At 30.6% G+C, this 13,160-nt stretch overlaps 1 protein-coding gene across 5 annotated transcripts in view; it reads right to left on the bottom strand.

The window, feature by feature from the left end:
• Positions 1-2,875: 2,875 nt before the first annotated feature.
• LOC105210926 (ecdysone receptor) overlaps positions 2,876-13,160 on the bottom strand; it is a 326,137-nt gene continuing 315,852 nt past the window's right edge. For all 5 annotated transcript variants that reach the window (XM_054234171.1, XM_054234169.1, XM_054234168.1 and 2 more), the window contains 4 exons: positions 5,175-5,665; positions 4,962-5,105; positions 4,650-4,802; positions 2,876-4,575 (listed from right to left, as the gene is read on the bottom strand). In XM_054234171.1, coding sequence (XP_054090146.1) covers positions 3,679-4,575; positions 4,650-4,802; positions 4,962-5,105; positions 5,175-5,665 — 1,685 coding nt within the window. In that variant the 3' untranslated portion in view covers positions 2,876-3,678. The remainder of the gene's footprint in view (positions 4,576-4,649; positions 4,803-4,961; positions 5,106-5,174; positions 5,666-13,160) is intronic.

The raw sequence follows: 13,160 nt of genomic DNA on the forward strand, positions 1-13,160 counted from the left end.
TTTGTTTGAAAGAAACAGTTTACTGTTAGTTTTCACAGTTTTTAAAGATTTTATAAATTGCATATATGTATAAATATGGTACAATTGGAAATAAAAATTTATTGAAATTGAAAAAATATATTTAAAAAAAAAGGTTTTTAAAAAAATATTTTTAATAAAAAAAATAATAAAAAAATATTTTTTATAAAAACCAAAATTGAAAAAATATATTAAAAAAAAAGTTTATTATAATTAATTTTTATAAAAAAAAAAAATAATAAAAAAATATTTTTTATAAAAACCAAAATTGAAAAAATATATTAAAAAAAAAGTTTATTAAAAAAATTAATAAAAGAATACTTTTTATAAAAAAAATAATAAAAACACTTTTTATAAAAAAAAAAAATAATAAAAAAAAATAATAAAAAAATATTTTTTATAAAAAAAATAATAAAAAAATATAAAAAAAATATTTTTTATAAAAACCAAAAAAAAAATATAAAAATATTTTTTATTATTTTTCAGTTCAAATTTCAAATATTTTTTTTCAAAGCAACAAATATTATTTTTTTTTTTGTAATAGCAAACAAACAAAATCATGTTGAGTATAAGCAACTACAACCACTTTTTCGTTATTAAATCTATTTATTTTGTAAAAAAAAATATTCAAAGCATGCATTTGAAATAATTTTCAACTATTTTTCGCAATGGTTTCTTCAATTCCATTTTTGTTTAAATGCCTAAATGTGTTTTTTTCACGTTTCAAATATGTATTTTAAATTTCAATATAAAAAGCAAAACATGAAATAAAAAAATTTTATAATGCACACATTTTTTTAATTTTTTTCAAAAGGGAAAAAAATTATGCTTTATACAAATACATACATATGAGAATAGAGTACTAAATAAAAATGCCGCCAAAAGTGAGTTTTCAATGGTTTTATATGTCGCTGCTAAAATGCGCTTAGCTATGAAAATGTATGTATGTTGCGTTTATGTGATTTATGCAAAAAGTTTTTGAAAATTAAAAATTAGGAGGGAATTATGACGTGTTTACACTACTACTTTCACTATTTCGTGGTTTGAATTTATTTTTTAACGTTTTTTTGTTTTGTATACGTATTATTTTAATTAACTTAATTTTTAATTTTCATTATTTTTATTTTTATTAAAGTTTAGTATTTGCTGCGCTAATATTAGTGTGATATTCACTTTCGTTTTTGTTTTTCTAATATAAGTTTTTACTTCACATATGCATTTAAAGTTATTTTAAATATTATATTTTTAATATAAAAATCAGTCCAACTTGTCGTTTTATGTGTATGTGTGTTTTGTGTATTTATTTCTTCATTTAATAATTAAAAACAGCGGAAATGCCTATTTTTCTAAACAAACATTCTGTGTACAGAAATGTATTATTAAATGTCACATAAAATGACTTTGCTATTAAATATTTTATAAATTTGCAAATGCTCTTTATTTATAACTTAATGAAAGCATAATTTTTGTTGTTTGTTGTTGAGTTGATGCAGTAATATTAAAATTATTTTTGGAAAAAATAAGGTTATATAAATATAACAAATCATTTATAAAAGTTATTATATTATTATTATTATTATTACGAACTTCAGTTAACATATGGTCCAAATTAGTTAAAATTTAGTAAAAACTATTATTTTATTAGTTATACAACATTTTTTTCTGCAAACTAGTTATTTATTTTATTTTATTTTATTTTATTTTATTTTATTTTATTTTATTTTATTTTATTTTATTTTATTTTATTTTATTTTATTTTATTTTATTTTATTTTATTTTATTTTATTTTATTTTATTTTATTTTATTTTATTTTATTTTATTTTATTTTATTTTATTTTATTTTATTTTATTTTATTTTATTTTATTTTATTTTATTTTATTTTATTTTATTTTATTTTATTTTATTTTATTTTATTTTATTTTATTTTATTTTATTTTATTTTATTTTATTTTGTTTTATTTTATTTTATTTTATTTTATTTTATTTTATTTTATTTTATTTTATTTTATTTTATTTTGTTTCATTTTATTTTATTTTTTTATTTTATTTTATTTTTTTATTTTATTTTATATATTTATTTTTCAAAATATTTTATAAATTATTTTTCTGCAAACAATTTCAAAATTTTTTCCATAATATAGTGAATAGCAAAGTACGTTTCATGCTGCATATATTTAAATATCATTTCAAAATTTCACATAATTTGCGCAAAATTTGTTTCGAAAGTTTCGAAATTTCTTTTCTATTTCAAATTTTGTTCAGTTTGTGTGCTCTAAGTTGTCGTCTATAGTTTTTAACAATTTTATTTTATTTTTAGTAACACATTATTTTTAACAAAAAATCCAAAAATATTTAAAAAATAATATTTAAAAGCATTTTATTTTCATGTTTGTTTGTATATATGTAAAGTCAATAAACGTAAGTGTAAGCGCTAATAATTAATTGTATAATAGTTAAATAATTGAAAAAATTTAAATATTTTTTTACAAATTCCAAGCTATAAACTGCAAACAACGCACTTGAAGAGGTTAGCTGTTGCTTGCTTTGTTTTCAGTTCACCTTTTGCGTGTTGTTTTCAGTTTAGCCTGTCTAGGTGTCGGTATATATACTATCTGTGTGTGTATATATATTGTTTATTGTTGTGTGTGTGTTTAGCTTAACTACAAAAAAGACTGTCTTATCAACAGACCTAATATATGTTCATGCATTTGAAATGTCCGCTTAGTTGTAAAGACGCTGCTACACCTAAATGTATGCTACGTTATAATTTAATTAAAATTTAAATTTTTGTTTAATTATTTAATAATTACATACTAAGCGAATAGTAATTTTGCTCCGTTTTTTTACAATAATTCTATTTATATGTTTTCATACTCTCGACTTTGCTTTCACAACTTTGCTTCGCAACAAACAAGCGCGAAACACGTCAACTGCGTGCAACAACTTTTCCATTGTTTAAATATATATATAAATACAAACGGACGACAGTACAGTAGCATTGATAATAATTTACAAGTATGCCTCGTTACTCTCATGTAACTATCTGTGTGTGTGTGTTTTTTATAATTTTTCTTTTTTGTTTTTTGTGTTTTTGCCACCACCGTATGGTGCATGCCGCAACGCTTGCGCGCGCTCACTTAATCACTAAATAACTGCAGTTTTTGTTTTTGGCGCGCACAGTAAATCAACAAAATTTAGAGTACACGCCCCCCATATACATACATACAAGTGTGCCGTTAACCCCGCGCGCACATTCTATTTCACTAATTTTCCCGTTTGCATGTCTAGCTGCCATACACACATCAATCGCAATGCATTGCATTGCGTAACGCCAGCAGCTGGGTAGCGCCCGCACCCCACCGCTTAACAACAAACGAAAGCTTAATATTAAACCAAATAAAAACGGGCGCTACATGTGCACTACAGGCGCACCACAAGCAACTGCGCTGCCTCACTAGCTGCGCTGCCACACAGCTCATTCGAGCCCTTGCATAGCACTAACACCAACTCCACTGCTCGCATCCACCACAACGACATCGCCGCCATCCATGCTGTCATCCATCTGGACATCGTTGTCGTGCAACACGCGGCCATCAACACCACCACCGCCGCTACCACCGCTGAGCAGCAGCGACTGTTGCTGCACGTGCGCGTGGTGCTATGCCGTGTGATCGACGCCACCCATCATGTGCTCCTGCTTCAGTTGTATGCCCATCATGTGGTGATCACCGGATAACTGCATGCCGATTAAATGCTCTGACTTCAGCGTCAGATTGCCGCCGATGCCGATGCCACTGCCCGGTCCCATTATGTACTCCTGTTTGAGTGGCATGCCGTATATGCTGGACGTACCCGCCGTCGTCGCCGCAGACAGACCACCGTTCATGCCGATGGCGCTCGATGAGACCGATGTGGAGCTGGGCGAGTGATTCGCAAAACCACCGCCGACCATGTCCGTGGGTGAGCCGGAGGACGAACTTGCTGCTGCTGATGTGGATGTGGTGGCGACAACTGTCGAATTGGCCTCCAGACTGTCGCGTTCGGCTTGCGTCGCCTGTATATGGGATTGCACGGATGGTGGCACCGCATGCACATCCCAGATTTCTTCGAGGAATTTCGGCAGTTTACGATTCTTCAATTTCAATGAGAAACACATTTCGGCATTCTGATTGCCTAACGTGCGCAGCTCAGTCAATATGGAGAGTAATTTTGCGAAGAACACCAGACTCTTCGTATCGCCGCAATGTCGATTTATTATATAAACGCGCAGCGTATTGATGTAGTAACTTTGTATCGCTTCGACTAGTTCGGCTTTTTCGAGTCCCGGCCGATCGGAGAAGATCACAATGGCAGTGAGGAGCGCGTATTCGACATTGTCGACCTTCATCGAGTACATCTGCCGACAGAAATGCAATAGATCCTCAATATTATCGGCCACACCGGCCATTTTGTACGCATCACGCGTATATGAACGATTGTTGGCGAAGAATATGGAATCCGAATTGTGATCGTAGCGGCGGGCCATACGCAACATCATCACCTCAGATGAGCAGGCCTGCAATTTGCGATAGAGAATGAGTTTAGATTAGCAGACCTACTAGAATTTATATTGTCTATGTGTGTGCTTACCTTCAGCAACGTGATTTGATCCTCTTGTGGAATTTTCGTAAATGCCGGTAAACCTTTTGCAAACTCCACAATAAGTTGTACTGTCAAAATGGTGATTTCGGTTATATGCCGAAAGCTGATATCATTCGGGCTTTCGTTTTCGTCGGGGGTGCTCTGTGATAGGGAGTAATTAATAAATAAATTAGTTAAAGAAATATTTTTGAGTAAAAATGTTTAGTGCTAATACGAAGATCAGTTAGAGGTTATGTAACGATTGCTTTCATGTTTTATTCCTAATCGGATGTTTATTGGTCTCTACTATTGTTGACTTACCATAATACGCTTGAGATCTTCCTCCGATGGCTGTTCATAACCATCCTGATACCAGATCAATTTGTATATGACCGCCAACTGGTTACGCGTGAGCGGCGGAATGTTGCTCGCCTTGCACTTGGCCACAATATCATCAGGTAGCAACTGTAAATAAAATACAATAGTGTTCCATTAACTTTTAGCCTCGCTATTGCAATTGCAATTTCCACTTACCGGACATGTTGGATGCGACGGCGGTTCACAGTTCATCAGTTCGAGTATTTCATTCTTAATGGATTCACTTTTACATATGATCGGTGAATTGCCAGTAGTAGTTTGTTTCTCTTTCTCCTTTTGCGCCTTCTTCTCGCGTCGCTTCATAGCGCATTGATTCTCCGGCACCACGCACTCCGGTCGCATACCGACCGCCAGGCATTTCTTCATGCGACACTCTTGACATTTCCGTCGCATATACATGTCCATTTCACAGGAGCGCCCGAATTTACAACAATACACAGCGTTCTTCGTGACGCTGCGCCGAAAGAAACCCTTACAACCTTCACAGGTGAGCGCATTGTAATGATAGCCGGATGCACGATCGCCGCACACCAGACACAGTTCCTCCTGCAGACGCGGCGCTGGACCCTTTTTGATCTTTTTGACATCACAACTTTCATTGGCCGAATAGCCGTTGAGACTGCTCGACGGTGAGAGATCATCGCGGCCTAGAAAAAGTGGAGAAGAAAATGATTAGTTAGTATGGAATTGTTGAAGAGTTTTGGGTGTGTGAAATTCTGTGTTGGTGCAAGGTTTGAGAGCAGTTGAGGGTACGAGGATTCAAATTTATAAAATATCAAAATCACATCATCGATGGTATTGGATCCGGGCGGGTTTTTGTGATCCATTTTCATTTTTAAAGTGCTAAAAATAAATTCAATTTGTTGTCTAAACCCGGTTTTGGCGCTATCAACACAAATGTAAGGTTTCAGTTACTAACGATGATAAATCATATGCTTTGATTTCATCATATGATGTAAATCGAAATGCATGTTTTATACTTTGAAAATGAAATGCGAAGACTTTCAGCGGTAAAAGAATTATTTTTTACACTTGATATAATATAAATCATGTAAGAAAACAACGCTGCATTTTGCATGCGATATCTAAAATATCACATGATGACATCACATCACTATTAATAATCATTTGAAAATTTTTATATTAAAATTTCACAAATTACTTTACTTGAAAACTCTTTAATGGCGTTTTAATTAACGCTACACCTTAAACTTTATTTAATTTGAGTTTACAAACAAACATGGCATCACGTGATATCATTAAATAACAAACCACTGTCAAATTCCACTGATTTCCATATGTATGTCGTAGGTAAATATACATTTATAGAATTTTGCTATATCATTTCACAACAAATTACATTATAGCGTTTCAGTTCTTTCAATTTCGACTACAAGTGATGTCATACGTACTTAAAATTAGCATCAAAACACAGCACAACACAATTAAATTCTATTTTTTGCAAGTCAAATCCACTTAATGTAAATATTATACTTTCAATCCGAATTACTTTTGACAACACACAACTTTTGGTTTTCTAACAGCGAGCAACTATTTTTGAGCTTCACTCAACAGGTGAATGTGTCAATACATTAAACTGACGCACGTGTCCATAAAAGCGACGAACACACAACACAGGCCAACTAAAATATGAATTCATATACAAAAACACAACACACATACAACAAAAAAAAAATAAAAAAAAATATGAATTTCATAAACAGGTTACTAACAAACAGCAGACACTATTTGACACAACAACAATAGCAACAACACAGCGCAGCAAATTTACCTTCGAGCATATTTGGTACAACAATTACACATTAATACGAGAATTCATTTAAACACGCGCAATGACGAACAATTCCGAGACTACTGTGCGTTTGCATGTATGCACTTGGTTTCGAGAAAAGAAGTACGGACTTTCTAATATTTCGGTGTAGTCAAAACATACGACGAAAATTTCTTTATTAGCGACGCAAAACTTTTAACACCTTGGCGTATGCGCACCAACAATGGAATACCGCCGAATAAAAATGGCTGGCGTTTATTTCAAAACAAAAATGCAAAAACGACACGACGCGGTCAGCGGATCAACGGATCAGCGAACCAGCGGCACTGAACTGAGCCGGTGAAGATGAATGACAAAGCAGAGCAGAGCAGAGCGACATCAAATGAAATATATATATGCAAGTAAAATATGAAGAAATAATAAGACACAAAATACATGAGTATACTCATATACATACATATATGTATGTACGTATGTCAAAATACACGAAATGTGCGAGATTTCGCTCTCTTCAATACAAACACGCTTGAGTGTGTGTGTATGGTTAGCAATGACTAAATGAAGGTCTCACGAATTGAGCGCGACCTGACTGTTGGCCATAATTTAAGCCAAAAACAAAAAAAAATCATCGACAGCCAAGGCGTATGAGTAATCGACGTACGGTGCGAACACAAAACACACAGTCAGACAGACAGAATGACTAAATGACCGTATGATTGCCGACGAGTCGTTCGTTGGCTTTTAAAAAATATATTGTTTATAACACTAACATATGTGCATATATACATATTACATACATATTTATTTATGTGTGTGTGTCTGTGTGTCGCGCTGACGTTCTCGTCCGTTTAATAGAAACATTAAGGCAACGAAAAAATTGTATTGTCGCTGTCAAAATATATTTTTCGACTGGTTTAGAATGTTAATATATTGCTGGGTTGCCTATTAAGTGGCTTTCAATGCATTTAATAAAGCACAAACGCACATATATACAAACATACAAACATACATATATACATATAAACATGGTTTTACGTACATATGCAAATGCTGGTGTACAACAATAAATTATGCATGAGCGGTTGCGCACAAGACCGGTAAACCTTAGAAAACGATCGTACCAAATTTTAATTTTGTTATCAAATGTAGCGAAGCGAGCTACAAAATAACATATGTATGTTAATAACAGCTGAATGTAGCGCTGCAAACTAACAGTGATTGTGCATATACATATGTTAGAGAAGGCAGAGTGTGAGCGCAATTAGATAGTGATTTTTTTTAATTTGAGCTAGCAGAAATTTTTGAAAATTTAAATTTTGATTTTGAAAATAGAATAAAAATATTTTTTTTTTATATTGAATTTTAGAATTCAAAATTTTTGAAAATTAAAAATTTTACTTAAAAAAATAAAATAATTTAATAATAATTAAATTAAAATATTTTTTTTAAATTAAATTTTAGAATTTTGAATTTTTGAAAATTAAAAATTTGACTTAAAAATAATTGAAATAATGTTTTTGTATTAAATTTTATATATATCGAATTTTAGAATTCAAAATTTTTGAAAATTAAAAATTTGTCTTAAAAAATATTAAAATAATTTTAGAATTTTGAATTTTTCAATATTAAAAAATTTTACTTACAAACAATATAATTAAAATAATTTTGTTTTATATTTATTATTTATGTTTAATAATTTAAATTTTTTCTATCGAAATTGTGATTTTATTCAATTTTTTTAAATTTATTTACCTCATTTTTGCATTATTTATTTTTATTATTAATGTTACTAAAATATAATATAAATATGTTTTTACTAATTATATATTAATATTTTTAAGAATTCACATTTTTAATGGTTTTCTGATATATAAATGTATAAACCACTTAGTAGCGCCGATAATAAATTTCTCTAGTTTTTTTTTTGGAGTTAATATATGTATGGATTTATATAACAGTTGTGAGTATTATCTTATTCTATAATCATACGTTGCACAAATATGTCCAGTATATTAATTGATATTAATTATTATTTTTTATTTTTTTTAACAAAATTTATCAACTTGATCCATTGTAAAATATATTGTTGTTCAATAAATTTGAATAAAAAATTTGCCTAATGAAAGCACACAGCTGTATTACATAACAATGCATATATTTCATGGCAACTAAAAATGTATGCAATCAAATTATGTAAATAAACGATTTAATGCACTTCTTTGATATAACCATCATAAAATATATAAGATCTATAAATATAACAGAGCAAACTATCCAAGCCACAAACGCATGCGCATACGCATTCGCTTGCTAGATAATTCTCAGCGCCTATACACATAACTAGAGCTAAAGGTGATATTCAATATGTATGCCTCTAAAGAGAGTATGAGTGAATTGCTAACATTTGGATTTTTGATATGCGCACATTTTCAAATTAGTATGCTACTCGCGTAGCGGCGTGTCTGCTGCACAACGCTGGCTACAGCTGTTCACTGTCGTTCATGCCATACTACAGTGATTGAGAAATCTTCAAAAGTAATAGAAGTACTCGTATGTTAACAAAACGAGGAGTTTTCAATTATAAAAATATCGAATATAAAGAAGTGTTTATAATTTATATAATTTTTAGAATTTTAAATATTTATATTAAAGTACCAATATAATTTCAAAAATATAATTCCATATATTTATTACATTATTCTTTACATTTTAGGATGATAAATAGTCAAAAAGTGCAAACTAATTATCTATTTCCCATGATGTATTTGAATTGCCATGTAAAATCAGGAAAAAAGTTAATCATACGCACCGTGTACACATGCTTGCATATTCCACAAGGGTACATTTTAAAAAGGAAACATGGATATTATAAGTAGTAAGCAGCAATAAAACAGTTCGCTATTACATTTTTATGCTCATAAATAAGGTTTATAGACCAAAAATCTGTTTCTGCCATGATAAAAATAAAGCAAATTAAATGACAAATAAAATTAGTAGCTATTTTATTACAAATTGTTTAATAAAATTGTTTTTGTTTTTTCTTAAAAATGCATGAAAGTCAATAAGTTGATTTTATTTATTATTTATTTTTGCACATATTGACGGATTTGGAGTGATTTTAATATTTTTTTGTTAGTAATAATGAAAGATGTCAACTGAATTACTGAAACTGTGTTGTCTCTGAAGACTCAGTTCAAAAGATATAGAAATTTACGTTAGTATATATATATAATATGCATCCTTGTGCAAAAATATAACAGACCTAAAATATGTCACTACCTCTCTCACGCTAGTCGCAGACAGTCTGCCCAAAATAAATGCACGCTATTATTCTTAACGCCTCATAAGTAATGCGATATTGATATTGCATATTAAGTAAGGCCGAAATAACTTCTTTTTCATAGCATTTTCATTAATTTTCTCTTTGTTTTTGCTTAGTTACCACGCAAATTGCTATAGACCAGTTCGCCTAATTCACGCCAGCAGACAGTTATTATAAGCTCTTGTTGTCGCTAATTAATTTTATTCACACTCACGCTTCGGGATGGTCATAAAGCCTCGTTACTGATATTGGATGTGTGTGTGCTAGAGTGAGAAATGACACAATGAAACCAACACAGAATTTTTGTGTAGGATGTTTTCCGTTGTATTAGTTGGCCTTTGGATTTTTAACTTACTAGTAAGAAGGAACAAAAAAAACTGAGAATGATTTTAAAAAATTTAACTTAATTAAAAAAAAATATATTTTATATTTTTATATTTTAATTTAATTAATAATTTACTTTTATAATTCTTATAATTATATATAATAATTTTTTTCTTATAAAATTTGTGATTATGCTTGATTTCAGAAACTTGTCCACTATTTTCTATGTAGGTCAAATAAACTATGAACTATATTTTTAACTACCAAACAATGTAATATATTTTCAATCAAGCGAACTTTGATTACTCCCCATGCAAGTAATATATTGCACTGAATATACCAGCATGCCTATGTGTTCGACTGGATGGGTAATTGGGTTAGAAGCCCAATAAATCTTATATTTTCCCGTGAAGAAATCAAATACCCAAACAAAGCTTATGTAAACATGTGGATATGTATAAGGTTAACTGTATTTATTTATATGCCAAAGCGAGCCACTGGCGTATCACATGTGTGGCATGCCACATTCGCACAAAATCTAATTCAGATTTAGGACAATAAATAGAATCGCATGTTAATTTCCATTTTCAACGTAGACATGCAAAGTTACATAAAACTGACAGTGTTGGATTACGATTTCAATTAAACTTGATTTTATGTAATACTCAAGGATAATAACTACAAATATGAAACAGATTCTTTTCTATGAATTAATTTATTTGGGTATTTATTTGAAGGTATAAGAGGCAAGAGTATAAGTATTTGAGATACTCGTAGCCTAAAAATATATGCAGTTAAGCTTTATCTTATATACCTAGATTAACTTCGCAGTATTTTTAAGCAAATTTTAATGCTTCGAAAAACTGAGTTTTCCACTTTAACGCAATGATTTTAACATTTTGTAATTTTCAATATTTATTTTCAACATATCAATGCAATTATAATACATTTTAGTATTATTAGTTCATATGTATTCATCGTGGCTGTAATGCCTTAAACATGAGCAACGCTGTTCATTTACCTTTGTAAAATTTAAATTGGTAATCCATAAAACTAACGGGTGATTTTTTTGAGGTTAGGATTTTCATGCATTAGTATTTGACAGATCACGTGGGATTTCAGACATGGTGTCAAAGAGAAAGATGCTCAGTATGCTTTGACATTTCATCATGAATAGACTTACTAACGAGCAACGCTTGCAAATCATTGAATTTTATTACCAAAATCAGTGTTCGGTTTGAAATGTGAAATCCGCTTTTTTATCGACAAATTTTGTTCAGCGATGAGGCTCATTTCTGGTTGAATGGCTACGTAAATAAGCAAAATTGCCGCATTTGGGGTGAAGAGCAACCAGAAGCCGTTCAAGAACTGCCCATGCATCCCGAAAAATGCACTGTTTGGTGTGGTTTGTACGCTGGTGGAATCATTGGACCGTATTTTTTCAAAGATGCTGTTGGACGCAACGTTACGGTGAATGGCGATCGCTATCGTTCGATGCTAACAAACTTTTTGTTGCCAAAAATGGAAGAACTGAACTTGGTTGACATGTGGTTTCAACAAGATGGCGCTACATGCCACACAGCTCGCGATTCTATGGCCATTTTGAGGGAAAACTTCGGAGAACAATTCATCTCAAGAAATGGACCCGTAAGTTGGCCACCAAGATCATGCGATTTAACGCCTTTAGACTATTTTTTGTGGGGCTACGTCAAGTCTAAAGTCTACAGAAATAAGCCAGCAACTATTCCAGCTTTGGAAGACAACATTTCCGAAGAAATTCGGGCTATTCCGGCCGAAATGCTCGAAAAAGTTGCCCAAAATTGGACTTTCCGAATGGACCACCTAAGACGCAGCCGCGGTCAACATTTAAATGAAATTATCTTCAAAAAGTAAATGTCATGAACCAATCTAACGTTTCAAATAAAGAACCGATGAGATTTTGCAAATTTTATGCGTTTTTTTTTTTAAAAAGTTATCAAGCTCTTAAAAAATCACCCTATATTTAAAATGCACTGCATAATGCAGTTATGGAAATATATTTTTCCATTTCACTGACAATTTCGCATATATTTCGCTTTTAATAATACTGAAATTGCGTAAGAGTTCATTCAATCTCTAACAATAGCACAAGAACTAATATAAATATTCAATTTCGCTTGCAATTCGGAATTAATCATTCGCACACGTTTAAGTGAAATTTACTTTTTTTCTATTTTTTTTTTTAATATTTATTCTAATGCGCTGACCTTTTTGTGCCACTGCAAGCATTTGATTGATTAACTATTGAATAATTGTATTAACACTTACAACGTCTGAATAATTAGTGATTAGCGATTCATATTTATGAGCACTGCATGGTGTTCATTCACTGGAAATGAAAATTGAATAAAAAAAAATACTTTGCAGCGAAAGAAAGGGAAAATAACGTCCTAAAAAGGCAGGTTGGGTTTCATTAGAAAAAAAAATTTAGATTAAAATTTAAATGTAAATTGCTATTACTATGATTAAATATTACTGAAATTAATTTCAATTCATTTATGAGATGTTTTTCTTGTTTATTTTCACTATAAAGTGATCATTAATATGGATTTATATACCAAAAATTATTATTTTTTTCTAAAGCTCAAAATATTTTTTTAAAAATATACTAAATGGTTAATAAGCTTTATAAGAAGTAAATGAATATATTAAATGTTAAATAAAA

This window comes from Zeugodacus cucurbitae, chromosome 6 (assembly GCF_028554725.1).
Source record: "Zeugodacus cucurbitae isolate PBARC_wt_2022May chromosome 6, idZeuCucr1.2, whole genome shotgun sequence".
Lineage (NCBI taxonomy): Eukaryota > Metazoa > Arthropoda > Insecta > Diptera > Tephritidae > Zeugodacus > Zeugodacus cucurbitae.